The sequence below is a fragment of the Telopea speciosissima genome, chromosome 5, assembly GCF_018873765.1.
Source record: "Telopea speciosissima isolate NSW1024214 ecotype Mountain lineage chromosome 5, Tspe_v1, whole genome shotgun sequence".
NCBI lineage: Eukaryota > Viridiplantae > Streptophyta > Magnoliopsida > Proteales > Proteaceae > Telopea > Telopea speciosissima.
Genome location: NC_057920.1, coordinates 9,294,211 through 9,320,959, shown reverse-complemented (window position 1 = coordinate 9,320,959; position 26,749 = coordinate 9,294,211). Strand labels below are relative to the sequence as shown.

General features: G+C 39.0%; 2 protein-coding genes across 4 annotated transcripts in view; both read right to left on the bottom strand.

The window, feature by feature from the left end:
- LOC122662397 overlaps positions 1 to 16,607 on the bottom strand; it is a 34,293-nt gene extending 17,686 nt beyond the window's left edge. For 2 of the 3 annotated variants that reach the window (XM_043858018.1, XM_043858020.1), the window contains exons 1-2: positions 16,469 to 16,607; positions 15,615 to 15,829 (exon numbers count right to left, since the gene is read on the bottom strand). In XM_043858018.1, the coding sequence (XP_043713953.1) occupies positions 15,615 to 15,829; positions 16,469 to 16,481 (228 nt within the window). In that variant the 5' untranslated portion in view covers positions 16,482 to 16,607. The remainder of the gene's footprint in view (positions 1 to 15,614; positions 15,830 to 16,468) is intronic. The other variant, XM_043858019.1, reaches the window with a different exon arrangement.
- Positions 16,608 to 20,961: 4,354 nt separating this feature from the next.
- LOC122663421 lies at positions 20,962 to 21,728 on the bottom strand. Its single transcript, XM_043859130.1, has 2 exons — positions 21,634 to 21,728; positions 20,962 to 21,038 (listed from the first exon to the last, which is right to left on the bottom strand). Exons 1-2 carry the CDS (start codon positions 21,716 to 21,718, stop codon positions 20,962 to 20,964), a joined length of 162 nt encoding a protein of 53 aa, XP_043715065.1. The 5' UTR covers positions 21,719 to 21,728.
- Between the last annotated feature and the right edge of the window lie 5,021 nt (positions 21,729 to 26,749).

The window sequence follows — 26,749 nt, the reverse complement described above, 5'->3', positions numbered from 1 at the left end:
CTTAATATTTCATTCAAAGCATTGAAAATTAACATACAATATTTTTTAGGGAAAAAAACCTCTATATTTAATAAAATAGTTTCAATGACTTTACAATAAAAAAACAACTTAATATTTCATTCAAAGCATTGAAAATAAAAAATAAAATAAAAAATTTTAGGGAAATAAACCTCTATATTTAATAAAATAGTTTCAATGACTGAATGCATAATTGCATACTGTCAAAAAATATGGACACCTCATACTGCATATTATGGTCCATAGTTTCCCATCGGTTGCTACATATCCAAAGTTTCTAACAGTATGCATTTCAGTCATTGAAAGGTCATTGAAACTATCACTTTGAATATTTCCATTTTCCTAACTTTTTATCCTAAATTTCTATTCTAAAATGCAATACTTATTTGTCCTTTTTTTTGGGTTTGGGGGGGGGGGGGGAAAGGAAATCAACACAAATTAAGAAAAGAAAGAAAAACAAAACAGAACCCCAATACCCCAACCACACCACTCCAGGGACAACAAACCAAGTGAGGAACACTACAATTGCTTGCAGCACACGTGCAAGCCAAACCCACTTCCAAAAAGCAACTCCAAACCAACCCGCCCACCCTCCCCTAACCAGGGAAAAAACAAAGAATACAAGAGAAAGAAACCTGGAAAGAAAAGGGGATTAAGAGCTAGCTTTGTTCCCCCGCCCCAACAAAAAAAAAAAAAAAAAAATTCTTATTCAAACCACCTCCCCTTTTCTTTCTCTCATACATTTTTTAAATAGTTCTAAAACTCACCTCGGAAAACTCAAGAATCTCAAGCTACTCGAGACGAGTTTACATACGAGACACAGAATATGCACTAACTCAAATATCTCGACCGAAATTTAGGTGAGATTCGGTACTTTGTATTGTCTCGCCGAAATTTCGGAAAACTACTACATTCCATAGTATAAAAAAGCACCAACTCGAGAGCACACTTCGAAATTTCGAAGTGACTCGACAAAGAAGGGGTTTTTTGTCTAGAGAAGGGGGAAAACCTTGTTTCTTAACTTTTTGGCCACATTATCACTCAATAAAATTGGGATACACTGCCACATCACTATGAAGAGATCGATTGTATTGTTGAGAGTTGGGACATGGAAGACGAATAAAGTAGGGTGTCAATGACTAATGTAATGTTCATTGTTGGGTGTCTATGTAATATGCATTGTGAACACTTCACATGGAGGAGTTTGCAATAGAAACTTTAAGTATTTAACTACTTCCTTAATAATTATTCAATATTATGTGTCTTCATCCATTATTGCATAATTTACTTGTTTTACTGGCCAATTATGTCTCATATTATTCAAACAATGTGTAGAATAGGCAATATTACATTAAGAGTTCGGCCTTTACTGCCAACCAAGGGTGCAAATCCAAGACACCAAATTGGGTTTTTTCTTCAATTTGAAATTTGAAATATGTTTATTAACCCTAATACAAGCTTCCCTTAGCACGGGGTAAGAATGAACAAAAGGCAACTAACCAATCTCTCTTTGCTTTGAAACTAGATGCCCGGAGATGTTTGATTCGTAGGGCGGGGAAGAGGGTCAAAAAACGAAAACCAGGCCATAAGTTCAAGATTCGGAGCCAACTATGACCATTTGCCCACCGAAACATCATTCCGAAACCTCCTCCCCAAAAAAACAAAGCACTGTCCCAACAAGATCTCGACCTGGTCGAGACGAGTTGTCGAACTATGATGTCAATCAACCGTATTTTGTACTTACAACAGAAGAAGAAGAAGACCTAATTAATTCCCATAAACCATTGACACAGAAAGAAAGCAGATTAGTGTTTGTGGACCCTAAAATGATTGTACTTGTGCAATTAATAGTCGGGCACATTATACTATGTCAGAATCTTAAGTTCAAGTAGAGCATAAGACTAACTACAAGAAAACTATAACCACTGATGAATCTCTTAACAATCTCGTTAAAAAGATACTGATGGAGTTTGAAGCATGAAGAAGAGAAGAGACAAGAATTACTGTTCATGTGAACATTGTCACAGCCCATATTGCCTTGATGGGAATCCTTCTAGAAGACCCAAGTTGAAGACTAAAACACTGTTCACGTCACTGTTCAGCAGTGTCAAAGCCAAAATTTGCCTTGTTTGGGATTGATTTTTAGAAGATCTTGTGGACCCATCAAGTGGAGGAAGATTCTATATAAATGCTGCCATAGTTTAGTTTCTATTTTCGGTTTATATTAGGTAGTTTCTAATTTTTACCAGTTTCTAATTTTGTTCTTTGCATGTTGGCTGAACTATAAAGCCTAGTTTCTATTTTCATTAGGTTTCTATTTTTATAGAAGTTGCTATTTCTTTAGAAGTTACTATTTCTTAAGTTTCTAATTTTGTAAGCTGACCTATTCCATTAAATAGGCAGCCCCCCTTGTAATAGAAACAGATTTTGGAGAATAGAATTTTCAGGCTATGTAGCCATCAATTATGGGAGAATATCCGTATTTCAACAGTTGGGATACCTGTGGGTGAGAGACCCAGTAATGTAGCTCTAAATAGGAGGCAGTACTACTAGAAGGAGGCAGTCCTACTAGAGGCCAGGTGTACAATGGTTCTGAAATTGACCAGCCGATTGGGGCAAAGTAGGCTGATTTGGCTCAAAATTAGGGTTAGGTAAGGGGAATGAGTGAATGTGATATATGAAAATGATGGGCAGGTCTAAAGGAACCTAATGGTATAGGTTTTAAATAGGTTTAAACAAAAAATTAAAATTCTGAAATGCTAGGGTTAGGGTTTCGGGTTTTGGGTTTTAGAATTTAGGTCAAATTTGGGGTTTTGAGTGGGATCTAAGGGCTCGGGCTGAGGTCGAGTTTTCTAAACAGGGAGGAGGATGTTCGACTGTAATATGAAGGTTTTCTGATGGCTGAATTGGGTTTTACAGAATTTAGGGTGTTTTGGGGTTTTATGTGAATGAGGGGAATTAGGGTTTGAGTGATGGGAAGGAGCAGCAGCTTGGATCGAGTATAGGGGGTGTTGAGGAGAAGCTGCGGTCAAAGAATGAGAGGATTCTGATGAGGAATAGGTCTGGACAGAATTAAGACTAACTAGGGTTTATGGGAATTCAAATTAAAAATAAAGGGATCAATTGGGGGGAAGATGCTGGTTAGGGTTTAAAGGATTCAATAAAATAAAAGGGGAATGATGGGGATGGACTGTAGAGGGCTAGGAGAAGAAGGGAATGACTGTAATTAAATAAATAATTTACTTGTTGAAGGAGTTCTTCAATGGAGGCAGCAACGATGTGATAGAAAGATAGAACCAACTTCCAGCTGAAGAAGATCCTCCCAACCGTCACGGCGTAAGGAGTCAACCGGATTCCACCAGTCCCTTTCCACCTTGAGATCCACAAAGATGCACACTCACAAAGGAGCAAGAAGCAGCAACAATGGCAGCCAACAAGCAAAGCTCCATTTTTTTAATTCAAATAAACTGTGGGGGAGCCTCCCACGTTTTCTAATTTTATAATAGAGGGCCAATAGCCAAATCCTAGTATAAAATAACCTCTCCCTTGATAAATCATGGAAGGGAAGGAATTAAAATTAAAGCTAATAACTTAAAGCAGTAAAATGACCTATCTACCCCTAATAACTTAAATTTAAAGACACTTAGCTAAAAAACTTAAATTGACCCTATTGAACCAATTGGATGCAACCAATTTAAACTGGTTCAATTTAACTAACAGAAAATAAACTAAGTATGGAATGGAAATACTAGAATGTAAACCTAAGCTATGGCTCCCTAACTAAGCCCTAATGTGAGGACTTCTTCTTCTTCTCCTTCTTCCTACTTGGTGCTGCATCAACTCTCCCCGACTTAAAAGCATTCATCTCCGATGAATGGTTGGAGATCATAGAATAGTCATTCAAATCAAGATCAAGTCTCTTAAGATCATCCTCAGTAGATGGCTCAAGCTTGTAGGTGGACAGCAGCTCTTTGACGGATGGAGAAGGCTGGAATTCTGGCTGGACAGCAGTCTCTTGAAGCATCACATGAACAGCTCTTGGATCATTACCTTCGTCTTCAAAATAAGCAGCCGCATCTTCATCATTATCAGCAGGATAAGCATCGAAACCCTTTTCTTCATCATCCTCGTGGGCTCCTCCTTTTTCAGCCACGTTGATGGACTTCTTCTTGTGTGGGCAGTCCCTAGCAATATGCCCCTTGTCTTGACAGTAGTAACAAGTGAAAGGGTCATTACATCCCATAGAAGCTTTGTCCTTATCATCAACACGTGGTGGAATAGCAAGGCGAGAGGTGCTGCCTATAGAAGGACCCTGTCGTGAGGTGTTAGTGTTGATGTAGGCCGGCTTGGAAGCAAAACCCGGCTGTTTGCTTGAAGCTAGTAGCTCCTCTGCTTTCAAGGCCTTCTCAAAGCAATCTCGAATGTCTGTAACTTCAACCACCCCAATTGCCCTGTTGATCTCACTTGTCAAACCCAACCTGAACCGGGAAAGCATCAGGATGCCCTCCTCCCTAATGCCAGTGCGAGAAGAAAGGGCATCGAATTTCCTCATGTACTCAGATACAGTCATGGTCCCTTGGCGGAGGGGGTTGAATTGATCCTGTAACTGAGACCTGAAGTGCCTTGGCAAATATTTCTTACTCAGGTCGTATTTCATGTCTTCCCAAGTGCGGGGTGCAATACCATCAAAGTCTATCTTTCTTTCAGTGGTTCTCCACCACTCATGTGTTGGTCCGACAAGTTTAGTACGGACTAGCTTCATTTTCCTCTCTTCAGACAGATCATACCAATTAAAATAATCATCTAGGGCAGCAATCCAATCATAAAATACCTAAGGGTTAGGATCACCATCAAATTCTTTCAACTCAAGCTTCACCTTCCGATTGTCACTATAGCACCGATTAGGACCCTGGTCTCCAGTGAAGTAGGATCTCATGTACTCCTCAAAAGTAGGCCGGCGACCTCTATTCCTGTCCCAGTCTGCTCTATCTCTGTCTCTGTAACCTCTGTATTGATCTATGTATTCCCGGAAAGGCTCACGGGTACTCTGGTTCTGTCCCGATGTTCTCTGTAACGATCTCTGTCATCTCTATCATCTCTGAGTCTACCTCTGTAATCTCCGGGTTCATCTCTGTGAACTCTGTATCCATCTCTGTGATCTCCGTAATCTTCTTTGAGATCCCCATCTCTATCAGGTAGTCTCTGCACCACTGAATGGAGTCGGTACCTGTCTTCCTCAATGGGTAAAGTTGCTTTCCCTATCAGGAGGGACTCTCTGTTCTTCCAAGTGTTGTAATCTAGTCATGAGTGCAACAGTTGCAGCTCGTTGGTCAGCAACAAGTTTCTGGAACAATTCTAGCATTGCTGCCATAGGATCGGGTGGGTGTGGCAGCACTGTATTGAGCACTGGATTGCCATGTTCATCCATGGTTCTGATACCAAGTTAATATAGCTCTAAATAGGAGGCAGTCCTACTAGAGGCCAGGTGTACAATGGTTCTGAAATTGACCAGCCGATTGGGGCAAGGTAGGCTGATTTGGCTCAAAATTAGGGTTAGGTAAGGGGACTGAGTGAATGTGATATATGAAAATGATGGGCAGGTCTAAAGGAACCTAATGGTATAGGTTTTAAATATGTTTAAACAAAAAATTAAAATTCTGAAATTCTAGGGTTAGGGTTTCGGGTTTTGGGTTTTAGAATTTAGGTCAAATTTGGGGTTTTGAGTGGGATCTAAGGGCTCGGGCTGAGGTCGAGTTTTCTAAACAGGGAGGAGGATGTTCGACTGTAATATGAAGGTTTTCTGATGGCTGAATTGGGTTTTACAGAATTTAGGGTGTTTTGGGGTTTTATGTGAATGAGGGGAATTAGGGTTTGAGTGATGGGAAGGAGCAGCAGCTTGGATCGAGTATAGGGGTGTTGAGGAGAAGCTGCGGTCAAAGAATGAGAGGATTCTGATGAGGAATAGGTCTGGACAGAATTAAGACTAACTAGGGTTTATGGGAATTCAAATTAAAAATAAAGGGATCAATTGGGGGAAGATGCTGGTTAGGGTTTAAAGGATTCAATAAAATAAAAGGGGAATGATGGGGATGGACTGTAGAGGGCTAGGAGAAGAAGGGAATGACTGTAATTAAATAAATAATATACTTGTTGAAGGAGTTCTTCAATGCAGGCAGCAACGATTTGATAGAAAGATAGAACCAACTTCCAGCTGAAGAAGATCCTCCCAGCCGTCACGGCGTAAAGAGTCAACCGGATTCCACCAGTCCCTTTCCACCTTGAGATCCACAAAGATGCACACTCACAAAGGAGCAAGGAGCAGCAACAATGGCAGCCAACAAGCAAAGCTCCATTTTTTAATTCAAATAAACAGTGGGGAGCCTCCCACGTTTTCTAATTTTATAATAGAGGGCCAATAGCCAAATCCTAGTATAAAATAACCTCGCCCTTGATAAATCATGGAAGGAAGGAATTAAAATTAAAGCTAATAACTTAAAGCAGTAAAATGACCTATCTACCCCTAATAACTTAAATTTAAAGACACTTAGCTAAATAACTTAAATTGACCCTATTGAACCAATTGGATGCAAACAATTTAAACCGGTTCAATTTAACTAACAGAAAATAAACTAAGTGTGGAATGGAAATACTAGAATGTAAACCAAGCTATGTAATGTAGCTCTAGATAGGAGAAAATCCCACTAGAGGCCAAGCAATAGGATCTAAAAGGGCTGCTGGCTTGATTGGGCAGAATCACGGTTTTTAGGTTAAATTCTAGGGTTAGGTATGGGGGAATAGGGTAATGTACATCTGATTTTAATAGGCATGCTTAGGGAAGCTATTAAAACAGATTTTAATAAGTTTTGAATCAAAATTTAAATTTCAGAATTTTAGGGTTAGGGTTTGGGTTTGAGGTTTTAGGATCTAAGTTGAAAACTAGGGTTTAATGGAATTCAAGCAAAAATAAAGGGGGATCAATTGGGGAAGGGAGTAGAGGATTAGAAGAAGAAATTAATGAACAAGTTGCAGCAGAAATCCACTAGCAGTAGCTTGGACAGAAATGAAGGATAGAACCACCTTCGAATTGGGATCCTCTCGGCCGTCACGGCGCAAGAAATTGATTGGATTCCACCAATCCCTTTCCACCTTGATAGAACCACAAGGATGCACACTCACAAGGAGCACAGGAGCAGCAAAAATGGTAGCCAACAAGTAAAAGCTTTTTTCATTAATCAAATTCGTGTTCAATGCTGGTCTCCCTTACAAACTTACATAGAAGATTCAAAAATAGACTTAGACACTAAAAAGGAATGGCCTAACCCTATCCCTAACCTACTAACTAACTTAAACTGACTAGGAAACTAGAATACTAAAGGAAATAGACTCAAAACATGGCTGGACTTATAGAGTCCTAATCCAGCCCAACTTACACCACATGACCACTTAACCAAGTCACATGATCACTTAAATTGAACCAATTGGATGCAACCAATTTGAATCGGTTCAATTAAAAAACATAAAAATAAACTAAGTATTGGGCTAATCCCGTATGCAACCTATATACCCCTAGTTTAGGCTCATTAAAGTGGCCTATTACATAGAAAACCCTTGGGATCAAAGGCCCAACATGTATATAACCCAACCCTAGACCTATTTCTAAAGAAATAGGCCAATTTCTATGATGAACCTGCATCACTATGGCTCCCTAACTAAGCCCTAACGTCAGGACTTCTTCTTCTTCACCTTCTTCCTACTTGGTGCTGCATCACCCAGTCTGAGAAAGCCATCCCCTACCCCCTTCTTCTTCTATCTTCTCTGTCTTCTTCTCTTTATTTTCTTATCCTCCCTACCCTGTTCGATCCCCTTTATTGCTGCTGCCATTCAAAGGATATTGCAAGTGCTGTGAGGACCTCTTGAAGATCAGAATCAGGAAACAAATAAGGTCCAGACCTGTTGCGGTTGTGACCAATCAATTGAAGGCTACTGGTGAACCTGCAAGTTGATCTGTTGCTGCAACTTCTGAACCCCATAACTCCACAACCCCCCATCAGAACCTGCTGGGTTTTGGAGCATAACATCACACCATCAATCCCTCCATTCAATCCCAATTCTGGCCCATTCTGTTGGCTAGATTGTTCCATAACCCAAAACCTTCTATTTTCATTCCACCATCATAACTTCACACCTGTCCATCAGAACCTCACCAAACTTGCAGCAAAGCCTTCCCTCAATAGGCCCTATACTCGATCCAAACTTGAGCCTCAAGTGGTGGCAGGTTTGGCCTGCAGAATTTTAGCTTCTAATTTGGTTTTGCTGCCACATCTTCCAACTCAACCACCAGAATCAATTGAAACTTTCAGCAGTGCTTCTCCTCCATACAAGCACCCGATCCAAGTTTGGTTGAATTCCATTGGCTGGTTTGGCTTGATTTCCTAAGACTTTGAATTTTGCCTTTGTTTCTAATTTGGCTTGTGGGTGTTACTTGGGACTAGTATTCTAGTCATACATTAGATACAACAACAACTCAGCCTTATCCATAGTTGTCATGGCGTCACCATGGCATCCTGGCGCTGGAGAAGCATGCATATCGACCTACGCCATGGCGTCTTGTTTCTCTTTTCCTCTTCGATTTCTTCTTCCTGTCTCTCTTTCCCTCTTCAATTTCATCTTCTTTTGCCATTGATGTTCTCTCTGTTGGTCGGTGACTGCAACCCTCAATAGAATTGTTTTGAACCCTTTGAGAGAGAGTCGATTGGGCTTGAGTTTTGGTGCATTGAATCACCACCCTAGGGCGATCCTTACCTTAGAGGTTCGCACCCAAAAGCTTTCCTTGCCCTGAGATTCAAACCTTTGAAGATTACTTGCAACTAAGAAGTCGCCAGATCTGATTCCAGGGATTAAATACTCCTTGTTTAGTTGATTTCTGTGATGAGTTCTTGCTGGAATTGATAGAACATGATGTGGCGATGCTTCGCCTGAAGATTTAGACTGGACCGAGAAGAGTTGAAGGAGTTATCTCCTTCGTACTGCGCTGTTTTCCGTCCCAGGCTGAAGTCATAAGGTTGAAGACAACCATAATCTGATCGTGGGTTATTACAAACCCTTATTTTTGTCTTTTTCCTAAAGTACCCTTCTCTTCTTTTATTCCCCTTTGTCCATACTTTACACATCCCTCCAAGTTTACCCTTAGTCATTAAATCAAAACCCTTTTATGCCCTTTCTTAGATTCTACTGAATTACAAGATTTCCATCCTTAAAACTTGAGAAACAATAGAGAAAAAATAAAACATGGCTTGAGTATACATCTATTAAAACATTAAAAAATAGAGAAAATAAAAAATAAAACATGGTCGACATGATCGCCATGGCGGGTGTCGTGTCGATATATCGATCAGACACCCCTCCACCGACTTGGACCGCCATGACACCGTGACAACTATGGCCTTATCCCAACTATGGTCCACATGATCGCCATGAATACGATTGATACTTATCGATACCATGAATACGATCGATAAATAGATTCGTGGGTGCATTAATACGTATCGATATGTATCGATACATACATAGTTGTCAAGGCGTCACCTAGGCGTCCAGGCGCTTTGGTTCCCTTGGTCGCCTATGCGGGCGCCTTGGTCCCCTTGGTCGCTTGGTTGGTGTCGCTTTGCTTTTTTACCCTCTCCACCGCCTTGGGTCGCCTACCGCCGTGACAACTATGGATACATATCAGCCTATATGGTTCGATACATACCGATACCATTGATACATTCCATAAGAAAGCCCTTTTAGTGTTTATGAATGATACTTGTTATATATTGCTTATTTATATTGTTTTTGTTCCAAAAGTGTATTTCCATGTGTATCTTGACCATTTCCATGCGTATCTATAGCGTTTGATACGTATCTCTGGTACGATACAATATGATACGTCTCTTATAATTACCCTACGATACGCAATACATAATCCCCCTATTTGGGCCTGCGGCATCCTTGTTAGCTGTTATTCCTGTTAATCATTGACTCTTTGCTGGAACTGTTACTAGCCTATTGTAGATAATATTGAGGTTAGTTTACTTTGTATTCTAGGCTTACATTACCAAGTCTCCCTAGGAGAAAGACGTTTTCCTTTCGATTCCCCTAGTACCTCTTTAGCCACCTTCTTAATACATGTAGACATCTTGTTCCCCATCAAATTAGTATCTCCCTCCAAGTCCCACTTTCTTTGTTTGACCACTTTGTCAATAAATGACTTTAAGGAGTTTCCTTTCAAGTTCCACCACCTTACCTTAGGGCAGATAGGCTCCCCTATCTTACGATCCTGCATGATGAGCCGCATATCCATGACCACTAATCTATGTTGGATGGTTAAGCTCTCCCGTGGGATAACTTTCAAGTCCTTACAAAACAATCTGTCAGACCTTCTAGTTAGGAAGAAATCTATTTGGCTATTATGATGTCCACTTCTATAGGTGACTAAATGTTCCTCTCTCTTTTCAAAGTAGGTGTTTACAATGGACAGATCATAAGCAACCGCAAAATCCAAAACTAAGATACCCTCCTCATTCCTCTCACCAAATCCATAACCTCCATGCACACTTTCATATCCTCCCTGATCTCTCCCTACATATCCATTCAGATCACCCCCTATAATAATCTTTTCTCCTTGACTAATATCTTACACTAATCCATCCAAATATTCCCAGAATTGTAACTTGCTACTTTCGTCCAATCCTACTTGGGGAGCGTAAGCACTGATAATATTGACTCTCTCTCTTTCTCTAACACAAGTTTGATAAGTATAATCCTATCTCCAAGTCTTTTAACATCCACTACATCATTCTAAATTTAAGAAGATGATACAACTAAATTTACAACAAAGCCTGTTTAGTAATAGGCCAAATAGAAAGAGAAAGAGAAAGAGATAAGCTCATGTTCACCATGAACAAAACACTTGGAAGAGAACCATTCCCGTAACCATTATCAAAAACAAAATCACTCCACCAATGACTCTTTGGAACACAATAATAGAACCCCCTAATTCCCTACCCGAGACCGACTTTTCTGACTCTTTAGAAGACTAGCTAACATGACTAAAGTGACGTTTTGCAACTCCCTAAGTGCTTACCCCTTTGAACAAAACTACAAATTCAAGAGAGGGAAAAAGACCAAAAGAAGACTCGTAATCTAACTAGAATTCTAAAACAAAATTCCATCAATGACTCAAATCCCTTCAGAAAGTTGGTCATAACTTTTCAAATATAGCTCAGAATCGCAAGAACTTAGTCTCATGGAACAGGGCAACTCAATAAGCTATCAAACTGCACCCAAATTATGCTAAAAGGATGAATTTGATAATAAAAAAAATTCCTAATTAAAAGTGAGAAATAACTAATTTTCTATAAATCACCAAAACAGATCATCCAATGGTCTGTAATCAGCGATCAAACTATAGCAATTTTTCTCTAGGATGTTCCCACATCACAAGGATCTTTAAAGCTTGAACTGATCCAGATGACTGGGTCCAGTTGTGAGAAGTTCTGAATTTAAGAGCAAAACATGTATTAAAAATAGAACTGATCGCAACTCCATAGTTGTCAAGGAAGGGCGACTTGGTCGCCTGACAACTATGCACAACTCACATTACCAGTGATTAGGATCATTCACATAAACTGGATCCAAGAGAAAGAAAATTTTAAGTATTGACTTTTCTGCATAATTATTAAGCTTCCCACATCTTGATACTTTCTCCTGTTCTATACTTGCTAAACCATAAGTCCAGCATAACAAAAAACAATATGTTTACTTTCATTTGTGATTCCTCCTGTTCTATACTTAATGGGGGGTCAGAAAGGAGAAAAGAGAAGCTTGGAAGAAATCAGAGTTGCAGGGGAAAGAGAAGAAACCATGGAGAAGAAGAGGGGGGTAGGAGTGCACACGCACACAAATTCAAACTTCAATTCATTCTTCATTATCTCCAATGATGGGGAATTACATCATATATAAAGAGAAATAAAAGACTCCTAAAAATAAGACTCACTATCTAACTAGGAAACTTATTCAAAATAAGGAAGCTAAAAACAATTGGAAACTAAATTCATAGTAGCTAACTTCTAAAATAAAGAAAGAATAAAATGAACTAAAAACATTATTTTCCCAAATAACATAAATTCCTAAAAATCCTACAAGATCCAAACACACAAACTGGACCCGGTTCATCTCCATCTGGATACGCAACTGGGTTTGGGTCGGTCCAAGGTAGCGCATCCGTTGGGTCGGACCGGTCCAGGATTCTCCTACATCAACTCTCCCGGAGTTCAGAAAAACTCGTCCACGAGTTTTGTAGAACAATAGAATCAAAATCGTGTGATCGACGCCAACTATCAATCCATGCTCAACTTGTATAAAATCCACGAGCCGAAATTCTTGGTTGAAGTAACCATGGGAAAGCACATAATCAAATGGATCAACTACGCAATCAACCGTCACGATTTTCTTGATGTTCATCAGCCAACGGCATTGCCTGGATTAAAATCTGATCATGGAATTTCAATTCTTCGATCGGACCGTTGATTTCATTGTGAGCTTCAACTACCTGGGTCGAAATCTGATCATGGAATTTCAATTCTTCGATCGGACCGTTGATTTCATTGTGATCTTCAACTGCCTGGGTTGAACTCTGATCATGGAGCTTTAACTCAGCCTTCAACAATTTATGGTTTGCTTGAAGGGCTGTTATGGCTTGGTTGTTGAAGTATACTGGGCCACTGTTCATGACTCATTGAGGTAGTAGATTTAAAGAGAAGAAAAGAAGTGTGGTGTAACGATGGAAAGGGAGGGGTAAACCTGGAAAGTAATAAAATTAAAGGAGAAAAGTGAAATGAGAGAGAAAGACGGGGTACTTTTGGAAACAGAAAGGACAAACTAAGTAGGAACAGAATGGAGGGTGTTTTTTATGGTTAAATTAAGGACAACTTAGAAATAAAGGAAGTTAAGGGGTATAATGGGTAAAAAAGGGTCTAGAAAATTTTTTTTTAAAAAAAACCTATCGTTAAAGTGCAATGGGAAGGAGTAGAAGTCGAGTTGAGGTTGTCTTCTGCCAGTGACAACCAGCTGAAAACCTGCAGAGGAATCAGTGGAGAGTTCGACTTTGACAAGGAGAGGTTGTGACTTCGAAGATGAACGCCGATGGAGGAGATGACTGTGGCCAGGAAGAGGAACCAGGTATGTAATAAATTTTTTTTCTGTGGATTCTGTCTCTCGCTCTCTTCTTTTCTATTCTCTTTTTTTTTTTTTTTCGGTTGCTGATGGAACACTGAGGTGAAGGGAAAATCAATTGGAGTTGTGGGGGAAAAAAAAAAGAGGCGGTGGTGTAACAGAAGGGGGTCTGGGTTTCTGGTTCATGTTGAGGGATGGGTGGGAATTGAAGGAACGTTTCATAAGGAAAAAGGGCGGCGGGGGTGTCGCTGGAAATCGACAGTGGGGTTTTTTTTTTAATTAATATGGAAGTGAAGGATGGGGTTGAAAGGTCACGGACAGAATGAGATGATGACGACAATGATGGGTGATACGCGGATGATTTGGGGTTTTACGGGAATCAAAGGGAAGGTGGGGTTGCTGCTGGTGTTATTCGGTCACAACCGCAGAGAAAAGAAATTAAGAAAGAAAAAAGAGGACGAAGAACAGAATGAGGAAAAGAGAGACTGAGAGGGTGACGAATCAAAGAGAGAGAGATTCACCCAGGTTTGGGCTCTGATACCAGATAAAGGGGGTTCGGAAAGGAGAAAAAAGAAGCTTGGAAGAAATCAGAGTTGCAGGGGGAAAGAGAAGAAACCGTGGAGAAGAAGAAGCAGTAGAAAAGGGGGGGGGGGGGGGGGGAGTGCACACGCACACAAACTCAAACTTCAATTTATTCTTTATTATCTCCAATGATGGGGAATTACATCATATATAAAGAGAAATAAAAGATTCCTAAAAATAAGACTCACTATCTAACTAGGAAACTTATTCAAAATAAGGAAGCTAAAAACAATTGGAAACTAAATACCCTAGTAGCTATCTTCTAAAATAAAGAGAGAATAAAATAACTAGAAACATTATTTCCCCAAATAACATAAATTCCTAAAATCCTATTAGATCCAAACACTCAAACTGGACCAGTTTCATCTCCGTCTGGATACGCAACTGGGTTTGGGTCGGTCCAAGGTAGTACACCAGTTGGGTCGGCCCGGTCCAGGATTCTCCTGCATCAATACTTGTCAAGGAAGGGCGACTTGGTCACCTGACTCACCTGACAACTAGGCACAACTCGCATTAGCAGTGATTAGGATCGTTCACATAAACTGGATCCAAGAGAGAGAAAATCTCAGTTGTGGCTTTTTTGCATAATTACTAAGCTTTCCACATCTTGATACTTTTTCCTGTTCTATACTTGCTAAACCATAAATCCAGCACAACAAAAAACAATATGTTTAATTTCATTTCTGATTCCTCCTAACCACCCTCCATTCAGTGATACCACATATGACAACACAGGCAAAACTCTTTCAGTAATAGTTCTTCACTTCAAATTTTTCCATATTGTGGGACAGAATGTAAACTGTTAGACCATTCTTTGGAATTTACTACCATTACTTTGATTCTCCAATGCTTAAAATAAACCACCTCCTTACCCAACCCTTAAAATAGACTCTTCCCATAATTAATTGTCATTGCCTATTCTAATCAGTTACCCACCATGCAAGCTTTGCCTTTCATTTTGTTGTGGTTCATGCATCATCAAGGCACTGAATGAAGTGCAAAATCACCCGCCTGGGGAAGCAACTTGATCTGCTATGCAACCACAGGATTTTATAACAAACTCAAGAACTTCTTTTTTACCTTTGGGGGGGTGGGATCAAGAAATTCTTTTTACCATCCAAACATTATCAACTAACACATTCTCACCCATCAATTCTTGTGGACACACCTCAAAACAGGTATTGAATGACTAACAGCATAACTTCCATAAACACTAGATCTACTAAGAAATCACTTAAGTACTCGATCTTCACAGAACAGGTAGAGAAATATCTAACATGTTAAAAGCACCAAATCCTTTTCGGCTAAGCTCCCTAAATATTGTAGAAATGCTGAGTTTCTGTAAGTCCCTGGGAACAACCAAGTAATGTGGACGACTGAGGTCCTACATGATGTAAGGGCCCTACAGAGTTCTAATGCTGATAAGCGCAGAAACACCATATTTTCACGATGTGCTTTCTATGAATGTGTATGTCCATACAATGAGCAAAGTCAGCTATGTGAATGTCCATAGAGTGACCAATGCATAGACAAATTGCAGTCCCTCCCCCCCCCCCCCCTCCTTCTTAAGCATGCAGCTTGCTGCTTGTAAACATGTGAGCATGTGAAGCAATTATGCAAAACCACTATGTTTTCTGATCATAGGCTGGTTACAAGTTCAGGCATATATGAAAATAGGATATATCTGGATACCAACAAATAGACATAACATTATGAAATATTAACAAAAGGTCTGAATTGGAGGAAAACTAAATTGGATCCTGCCAGGTGCAAAGGAAAGAATATGCAGACAAACTTACAGGTTCCAAAGATCGAGGGGTTTCTTGTTGTCCAACATTTGCGGTGCTAGGCATGCACCACACATGCAGTAAATCACCAGATGGGACCTTTGTAGGATCAACTGATCCACCGAGAAGATTTGAACCATGTAAGCCACCATCATTCCATCCATAACCTGTCCCTCCTCCAGCAACGCCTTCCACTGGTGGTACACCATCCTGAGGATTTCCTCCTCCTGAGTAGGACAATAAAACAAAACATAGATTCAAATTGGTCCTCAGAGTATTCAACCCAGGCTGCAATAGAAAGCATGAAGAATTGCCCCAAAAATATCAGAATCAAAATTTGACCCTCCAGCATTATGAAAATAAAAGTGACGACTGTTTGGTCAAAAATGGGTTAGAATATACTTTGAGCGTCACATATTGAAAACCACTTGGTCATTTTCTCACCTCAAAACAATTGAACAACAACTGAGTTCCACGACTACTTGTTCAACTAGCATCAAAATAAACCCCCCGAAAATACACAAAACGCTTGAATAATATATAACGGCACATACTCTTAAGAGCACAGGATAACATTAACTGATAAACCAGGGAGCTGTCAACGGCTATCTAACGAAACCACGTTAACAGAAGATCAAACATTACTGTGACCGGTGAATTATCAGATTCCATGACGAACAAATAAAAAGTAAGGATCAAATCCTACAAAGAATGATAATAACAAGCAAAAACCTAAAAGGCCAAAACCTTGAGAGACAAACGATAATCGGAGTGATTATTAGTGTACAATGACACCAGTAACGCATCATTAACCAAAATACTGGATTCTAATACAAGCACAGGAAGGTAGGGTTGTACTGACGGACCTGTGAATTCCATTTTTTATTTTCTGCTGGTTTTTTTTTTTCCTTCTTCTTCTTTTCGAGTTCCCTCAGTTGCAGAGTAGCAGCTTCCGACCTCCTGTTTTGATGCCGGCGATCGGTAAATGATTTGTGTAGTTTTCAGATTTTATAATTTACTTAAAAAATTGGACAAAAAGCTTTCGACGGTTTTTTATAATATGGAGTTTTTTTATTTATTTTTTTAATATGGAATTGGAGATTGGAAGTGGGCCATTAGAGCTTGAATGGGTGACGGCGTGATTGCTGTGGAGGGTCCGGACTCCCCTGTCTGTGTGGTTTAGTGGGAGAGGGGGTGGGAACCTCCCCTTCACAAGAACACATATGGTTAAAAATTGGTTCTCTTGTAGATAATAGGGTTGGAAGGTATGTAGGAATCAACTGCTCCTCTTTGGACAATTCTACATATTTCTAGATTGAATTTTGTGAAAGAAATCTTAGAGTGTAGGGGGTAGCTGGTTACTAAAATCAGTTTTTTGTTTTTAGGGAGCTGATTAAGAATAAGCGTTTTAAAAGTTGCGCTTGTGATTATACTCTATTAAATGCATACCGATCCGTACGTTTTGAGCGTTAAAGATTATTCTTTTAGTCCTATTGGGGGGGGGGGGGGGGGGGGGGGGGGGGGGGGGGGGGGGGGGGCGGGGGGGGTGGGTTGGGTTTGTTTTTTTTTTTTTTTTTTTGGGGGGGGGGGGGGCGGGGGGGGTTTGTGGTGGGCCCCATTCCAGAGTCTGAAGACTGGACATAGAAGTGGTAGTAGGGAATAGGGATCACCGTCTGAAGACAAGTGTCAAACAGAGCAAAGGATAAAAAAAAAGCACCAAACCGGAGATTTCATTAGGGTAGTAGGCTCTGTTTGGTTGGCAAGAGAAAAAAAATACCAATTTTAAAGAGATTGAGTTTCATGTTCGACTAAGTAGCTTACAATAACACCTCCATTGGTTTCTCTCTCCTCCCATAATAAGGAGACAAATATGTAATTTCATTGAAAAAGACCGCTGCTTGGTCGTGTAGCATATATATTAGTGTGGGGATCAATGAGAGTATATGCAAGGGCATCAACATGGGTGGGATTTTTTATTTCAATAGGCGGAGCAATAATTTCGCATGCTTTTGTGTCTGAGTACAGGGACAATCGACCAAGCAATGTTCTTTTCTCATTTAAATATATATTGGGAAAAAGATCTTTGTCAATGCAGCCTACACCCAGACACGTGACCACACGAAATGACTGTCCCTTCCTCTTGAAATGAGAAAATCACACCACCATTGATGCGCCAATGTGCACTCTCGTTGGCCCATGTGCTTGTGCAGGGGCCACACAACCTAGCAGCGATATTTGTATACATATATTTGTCATCAATATAATTCAAAAAAGAGGGTTCCCTCTCTCCATGAATACATAGTGCAATCCCCTTGTTATCCTTTATGTACGCTTACATAAGTGTCAGAGCTTATTACTTCTATTGCACAGTGGGACATTTCAAAGTTAAGAAATCTTTTCCATCATCATGGAGTGGAGGCAATTCTGATGATCACATCCAATGGGCATTTTCTTTGTAAAGTATGCCTATAGACTTGGTGCAACCCTCTCCCCCTCCTACTCAATGTCAAGCTCCCGGGTTGGGATGATCCCCCAAGCTACTAGTGCAGAAGATTCTATGGAACTCTGAGGTCCCCCGTAAAATTCAAAAGTTTGTGGTGGAAAGACTGCATCAATGATCTTGGAGTAAATGTCAACATGAGGCACCAAAAATATTGTGATTTCATATTTGTGCTCTTGTTGTGATTCTAATACAAAGACTCTGGAGAATGCTCTTATCTTTTCTCCTCATGCTTAATAGGCATGGGCAGCCTCATGTGCATCCATGCTATCGACAACTTATCCTGGGTGGACTTTCTTTGATTGGGCTCTTCATTGAACGCATCCTCTAGATTTGAAAAAGGGAGTAAAATGTATGTTTCACAATTCACTTTGTGGCTGAGTGGGAGATCTGGAAGTTCACAAATACTATGTTCTTCAAGAGCTCGGTCCTAGCTTTTCAGCCTGGGATTGTTGTGGTCAACCGTTTTGTGTATGAGGTGGTATCTGTTCTTGTCGGCCACTTGCCTCCTCTTCTTGCCCCTCTAATGCTCCCACCCTTATTAGGGTTGTGGGATTACCTAGCTCAAGCAGTTTTCATGTTTTCATTGATTCCTCTTTCTCCCAGCATCCCCGTGCTATACTTTGGATGGTGATGGTATGCTTGTGCTGGTGTTCCTTAGTTCACCTGTTGTTGGAGAAGCTTTAGCCATACCCTCATATGGGTATTTGAATGTCCTCTCTTTCATGAGGATCTTCTTAATATTGTCGCTACTCTTTTGCTCAATGATGCTTACTCTCGTTCTCGAAGTTTTCAGTGTAAAACGAGAAGAGGAGGAGAAGGTTCCCATGACGTTAGTGTGGAGAGAATTTGTATGCCACACCAATGCTAGTGCGGAAAGCAGTATCTTTAACATAGGCCTACATAGTTAGAGAACTTAAGAGAAAATAATAAAGAACCCTATGTAGAGGATAATAATACTCTAGCTCCGTGACAATTACCTAAAGACCCACAATAACCCTATAGGGTTTTAATATGTTCCCCAAAATACCCTATTGATACCTTCCCATGCATATCTAAAACCCCATACTAAATAAATTCCAATTATCCGTGGCTGAAGGAAAACTCATCCTCAGTTAAATTCGTCTTGTTATATGATACTAAACTCCACTCTTAGTACATGTTTGGTAAGCTTCCAGATAGCTTCCAAGAAGCTTAGAAGTGTAAAACCAAGTAAATTACAATGTTTGAAATCTTTACTGCATAAGCCCAAGAAGCTCCGAAAATGCTACTTCGGAAAACCCCAGTAACATTCTTGTGCTTCAACCGTTGAGAATCCAGAGACACATTTTTATACTTGTAAAGCTGACTTCTCAAATCCCAAAAAACAAAAAACGAAACCCGCTTACCCAAATGTGCCCTTAAAGAATCAATCCAAGTTCATAATATACTATCGAACATAGGACAGCTACTTCCCAGGAAACTTTTAATTGGAAAAAATGTATCCTGGTGCGGTTCTCAGTTCTCTTCATGTCATTGTCTAACAATTTGGTAAAATATTAACAAATCCCAAAGACTGGATCCTGATGAAACCAGATAATACAATAAAGGGGGGTAAAATCGCCCTTCCATTCTAGCACTAGCTTCAGTGACCAGGATTACCCACCCATTCCAAGCTGACCCTTGAGATGGCTGAAAATAATAAAAGGGGTTAATCAGACAAGAAGAAACCAAGCACTAGCTATCACAAATTATTGGGAAACACTGAGATAATGATAACATGGCACATAATGGAAGCTACAGGATGCAATGAAATCATACAAGTGAAGCACATAAAAGAGGTTTAACCGGAGTAAAGTTTAGAGTGAAAGCTGAATGGGAAAATAGCAAGTCTAAATGGCTCCCGCAGACAAGATATTAAAACATTTGCCTTTGATTCTGTTCAACTATCTAAGTGTTTGTTTCAAATGAGCACTGTAGACATCTACTTTACCGCCGCTGGCGTGGGGGGGGGGTGTTGACAATTTCACCAACTAATAGGCCATGGTTATATTTAGTTGTTGAGCATATTGTTGACATTAGTATCAATGTAAATATGTAATCTCATCCGAACAATACAGATTATTTGGTTTCCACTTGCCACAAAACAAGGATATGGAAGTTCAAACTCAGTTACATAACAGCATCCTTTTCAGGGCTTATGCCATCAAGTGTTTTAGATATTCATTCCTAGTTCAGTAACTCGTTATTTTTCTCATTTATAACTCAACTCCCAAATAGAAGCATCAACCTCTGTTACTTATAAGTGGGATATTGAAAAACAATCAGTACCATCCAACATCCTTAGAGGTCTACAGATGTTTGCTTTTAATTTCTTGGAATAACTTGTCGCTGACGGGTGGTCATTTCCTGTCATAAGAAAAGACAGGACACCGACTTTGATCAAGGTAACATCGATTCCAGTTCTCATTGAGCAGAAAGAAATTATTTTCATGGACTCAAAGTTTTCTTACTTGATTTAGCAAAGAACATGCATACTTAAATGCCCACCTCATTCTCCTAATCATTCTAAAGCATTCAACCCCACCTTTCTTACATTTAAATCATCCAAGCATGAGAGTTACTTCACAGGGGGAAAATATTCTCCCAAATAGACTTCTAATGAGATCTAATGTGTTTGTCCAAGTAAAGAAATCTTGGCATTAGTGGAAATCCAGAAGTCAAATAGAATGATACAAGCTTCATCAAACCCATGGACTCGCATTTCAAAATCCTAAACTGAAAATGACTCCATGAAATTAATAGTTGTAGCCATAAAACCCGAAAAGGAATATGTAAACTGACCTCAAGGAATCTAGCAAGGGAAAAAGGAGTAAAATATTACCTTCTGTAGAACTCAGCTGCGGATCGTGATCCATTGTAGAAAACAAACCATAGCAGGATGATCACCAATAAATCTACAGTAGTTAAGAGCTCACAACCATAATAACATCAAATCCCCAACTCCCCCCCCCCCCCCAACAACAAAAAAAAAAGGTTTTATTCTTAGACAATTGTTGGCGACCAGAAATGATGAGTCATTCATGACATTAGCCCTTAAAACCTACAATTTCTCTCAGATATCTTGTGCATGATATTTTTTATAAGTTATAAAAAATCCAAATTAAGACCTCAAAATGATGCAACAGTTTAGGGTTGCCTTGCTAAATTCCAGCTAGGCGGTCGTGTTCAATTTCATTATGAGGGATCCTTTTTGTGTTTTTCAATAAGAGTGGGCCATTAAAGTGAGTTTAATCATATAAGATGTATAGTTTCACTCAGGGTTAAGTCTGAGCTTGAGTAAGCTGTGAGTTATTAAAAGGTGGGCCTCATTGTGTTTGGATCATGTTATATATTTCTGCACTCCCCATGGGAACAAATTGGAAGTTCTATGAAGGAGGATTTCTGAGAAGTACCAAATTTTGGTGCTCTCAATCCGAATACTAGACTCAATTGAGCAATTATAAAACCTTAAATAACTAATTAAAAAGAAATTTTAACATTGAAGGATACTAAATAAGTAACGCTCCCACCTATCCAACATGTACATTCCAAAAGTAACATTGTACATGTAGATCTTGCGTTGAATCCAGTTCATGGCTTGAAACCTAGAAATAAACATATAGATCATAGAAAATGTTAATGAACTGTTATAAGAGAAAAAACCTACAAACATGAGGATCCACAATCCTAGACTAGAAACAACGGAAAAGAAAGAAGGACCAAACAGATAGAAATCGATGACTAGAAAGAAAGAAAAAAAAAACAAACAAAGAAAGAAGTTACACATACTTGTGCTATATCTTTTGATGTCTTGTTTAGCTGCATGAGATCTATTAGCCTTCCAGTTTTCATTCACATAATAAATCTACTCCTCTATAAACGATGTTTACAGCCTTCTTTGTTAAATAAGCAACATTTAAATTGGAAATGGATGTAGTGGCAACAATGATTTTATAGTGCTAATATGCAATATATATATATATATATATAGTGTGTCTAAAAAGAAAACAACAAATCCTCGCATAAAGAAATATATAGCTGATGAAAACTAAAATTGTAGGTAGCTACATTCCTTGATAGATTTTTAAAGGTCACAAACCTAAAATACAGATTCAGTACAAAGCAATGCACCACCAATTCAGCTCACGCGACATAGACAGGTTAAAATCTATTCTCCATGGTTCAATTATTTAATTATACCTTTTACACAATGGATCTGTCATACAATACCACATAAACACCACATGGGGGAAAAAACCAATAATAAATCAAACATGTGATTCCAATCTATCAAAACATACATTTAATGCACCTCTACTTTCTAATTTCATCATTTCCTTCATGAGTAGCTATTGGTCTATGTTGAAGGGCACATGCTTGAGGTCTCTATTGAATAGAACATGCTTGAGGAAATAGAGGTGAAAACTTATGTTTACTCCTAATTCATTTTAAAGAAGCAAGACATGTTTACAACAACAAAAACAGCAATTCAACCTTATCCCAACTAAATGGGATCAGCAATGACAACATGGAGACTTATATACAAAATATGATTTTGCAATCCCATTACATGATGACAGCTAGGGTCATATTCCATTACATTAGATGCCTAAGTAACACAAATATTAAAAAAATTACTCTGTCAAGCAGCTATTCATCCATTTTACGAATAATGTTAATGACTTGTTAATATTTTGCAATTTTACAGAAAATAAAAAAAAAGAGAGTAAATGGCCATCAGAAGTGCTGGTAAACATTGATAACCATTTAATACCCGTTGCTATCAGAAATTCATAATTGATAGGAAAAATAAACTCCACACCAAGCATAAACCAGAGAAAGTATTTGCAAGTTTTTCATTGCTCTCTCTCTCCAAAGCTATTTTTCATAGCATCTTAGAAGTAAATCTAGTATGCAGAGTATAAAAGGGTTAATGCAAATAACACCAGTGATGTTCTTCTCTAATATCAAACGAACACCACAGGTGAAATGTGGAATAAAAACACGGTACAAACGCCGAAACAAAAACAAAGACAGGTAAATTACTAGGTCAGCCACCAGAATCTATTCTTACTACTTTTGTCTTTGATCAGATGATCAGATTCGATCAAGTTTCAAAAACTTGACTGAAACATACCTACTACTCGTATGATGCATAAATTGAATGAATAAAAACAAAGAAATATTAATATCAAATCAATAAAAACCTAATCAAAAAGGTGATCATTTTCAAAACAAATGACACCCAAGCAGTTGAAACTTGAACAAGAAACAAATTCTATACCCAGGACTTCGTCTCGATCTCCCAATTCTTCTTGTTTCCCCTTGTACCTCTGTCTTCTTGCTGTTAGAGATAATCTGAATGAGTGAATCAAATGAGTTCGTGGAGTCGAGAGAAGCTAGAGGAGACAGAGAGAGCATAAACGAAACGAAACTTTCTCATTCGGATTCACGCTTTGAAATGGGACATGGATCCGACAATTGGAGAGAGCATGAGAGAGAGAGGATAAGAGCAACAACACGATCTCGGCGGTCTGGAGGTGGAGTGAAAGCGTGTAAAATGATTCTTTGGAAAATGAACATAGGTTTCCGAGATGTTTCAATAAGGCTCCGTTTGGTAGCTCTCATTCAGAATATTTTAGAGGAAAAATAAAATTTTGAAAAGTAAGCACTTATACAATTCTTTGACAAAAAAGCCTGTTTCATTAAATTTTATGGGAGAGAGGGTTGAGCACGCCGCTCGCTGGCTTTGAACTAACAACTGTGTCCAATGGATAGAGCGGGAAGGGTTGAACACAATGCCGGCTTTTTTTAAAGCATGTTATGTTTTAACTTCTTTATAATATCCAAGTGTTGTGGGTTCATGTGTTTCATTTGTTTAAAAGGAAATTGACTTATCATTCTCCAAAAAAAAGAAATTGACTTATCATTTCCACTTTTGGTTTTCCGTGTGGTGGAGCTTCCCACCCCCTCTTGATCCTATCTTGGCCAAGCTTTGCAACCTCAATTTGCTTTTTGAGATTAAACTCTTTTTATGGTGTTGTAGTTCAAATGCCTTGGCACTCAATTCGTTATTGTGTTCTTGCCATCTATCTTCTAATCTTTTATGTCCATTATGTAATCTTGAACTAGCAATGGTTATCTATATTTTTGTTTTATTGATCCTTCTTAGTAGCATGTTGGCAAGCCTCCACTCTTTGCTTGGATTCTTCAAAGTTTCATTGTACCTAATTCAAAATTTGGTTAATTTTCATATTTATGAAGCTTTAAAGACGTTCTTGATCTTACTAATTTTAATATTCAATGGTCATCCTTGTCATGTAAAATTTGGAAAACTCGGAGTCGAGCTGTATTTAGTCATGTTCAACCCTGCCTATTAGTACTTTGACTGTACCCAAGTGATTAAGATAGCCCTTTTTGCTATCAGATGAAGTAAAGATTTTGTACATACCAAAGACAATGTAGATATTTCTATCTTCTTCTAGTTAATTTTTTTTTTTTTTTAATCAAGAAAAAAAAAAAAAAAGTTATTGAAGGACGATATTCTTTCCTTGTACACTTTTTATATGTTCTTCATACTACTAATAGGTTAGCACATTTTTTAGCCAAGGGTGCCTCCAAATTCAAACTTTGTTAAATTTGGTGACCAAACATGCCTCTATTTTTCGTATTTCCTTCTCTTGTTGGCAAGAGTTGTTTCTTTGCTGACTTCCTTTAAATAAATTTTTTCTCTTGTTGCTCTCATTTTTTACCCTAGCTTTGGTATTTACTTTATTTTTTATTTTCTTTATTCTCTATTTTCTTTATTCTCATATTTATTTTCTAAGTTAAAGAGAAAAGATAGCAAATATGATGCTTGCCGTTGCCGGCCTTCTCGAAGACATGATTCTAATGTTTTGTGCCGAGGACATTCAGGTTGGGCATTTCAGACATTGAGACACCTGGTAGTTCCCTTGACTCTCCTGAATTGAGATATATTTTTTAATTGAATTTGTCAATTTTAATGTTTTTTTTATTGTGGAGATGAAAATTGTATTTTAAAATGAGAGTGTATGTGTGTGGTGGGTGTACACACGCCTGTTCCTGTCCTTGTGTGCATGTGCATTGCACATTTACACGTGTGCTCACGTGCATTACCTGGTCGCATGACCCCTGCACTAGTGAGGGTCTATGGGAGTATGCACGCAAGAAGCATGGGAGATGGAGTTTCAGCCTTTCCATAGGGGCAGGGTGATCATTTCACGCCATGTGTCTAAACATAGGTGCCACACGTCCAAGTTGCGTTCTTTTTTCCTTTAAACAGTGTGTATGTGTGTGCCTACTTGCATGTGCATTTGTGCGTGTGAAGCAATGTAAATTGGTAGATTGTTTAGAAATTGGACCCCAATCATTCCAACCCATTTCACACCATCCATTGGATGTAGTCCCCACATCCCATGGACGGTGTGAGATGGGTTGGGGTAGTTACCTGCAGGGGAGGGGATCTAGACTCATGTTTATCATTAGTTCTTTACATCCAAGATTCGGCTCGTAATTCCGACTTTTTCGATGTTTTGGATATTATTGAGTTCATAATATGATTACTTATTAGTGTCAATATTTGTGATGTTTCCAAGAGTCACAAGACACTTCTAAATCATGAACATTTTCATGATGTTTACTATCTAAACTGTTAGTTTCTGCACAGAGTTGGGAGAATGCATAATGATGATTAGAATATACTAATACACATACATGGACATTCATAAGATACTTTAGATGCCAATACAAAGGGGTATTTAATTAAAGGGAGAATGTTCTCTGGGTTGCAGCGTAGGCTGCGGCCAAGCACATGGGCCTGCCACTCAGGGGGGCAGGGTGGTCATTGCGCCCACCCCCATGTGCCTGGGCGCAGCCTGCGCTGCGGCACAGAGAACAACGCCCCTTAATTAAATTAGCATCTTAAAATATTTTACCTTATAATATTTCATAATTGTGGTATTTATCATCTTCTCAAGACCAGACTAAGACATGCAATATCTCAAGATACTAGATTTGATCATGCATTAGGGCTTACTTCCAGTTAAACAAATTATTTAGGCTCCATATCAAGTGGCCATTTAAGCACAGATGATTTAGCTCTTTTTCTGACCAAGCATCTCACCCCCAAATGGATTCATGAAAAGGAAAAATTCCAACTGAAAACCACAATGTTCTCCACTTGCACACCTGAGTTGCAACATATTGTGCCTCCTCCACTAGATTAACGCTTGACCGCAAGTGTGTTTGACATTGCCTACAAGAGATGTACAACTTCACGAAAGAAGCTTGACCGCCATCACCATCCATGTGTGCTTCAAAATATGTTATAAGAGACTGAGTTTTCAGTTGGAGATAATCATTTACGTAGAGGGTTTTCTAAAACCCTGCACCCTCTGTTTTATGAAAAGAAAGTACTAGCATTATATCTGGGCAAAACCACCATAAAATACCAAAACGAATGGTAGATTGGTTTCTGAAAGAAACCTTCATACAAAGTTGACAAAAATTGACAAAGGCACCTCTTTCAGACCTGTAATGTTCGAAAGTAGTTATACAATGCCTCCTAAATATTCAGTGTTCAACCTGCCAAATCACCAGTTCACAC

What these genes read in the sequence shown, in the direction of transcription:
- LOC122663421 (XM_043859130.1), bottom strand. Translation starts at nt 21,718, where the DNA reads ATGAACTGGATTCAACGCAAGATCTACATGTACAATGTTACTTTTGGA. An exon ending in GTGGGAGCGTTACTTATTTA is followed by an intron (nt 21,039 to 21,633) that starts GTATCCTTCAAT and finishes TAACTACTGTAG; the next exon opens with ATTTATTGGTGATCATCCTG.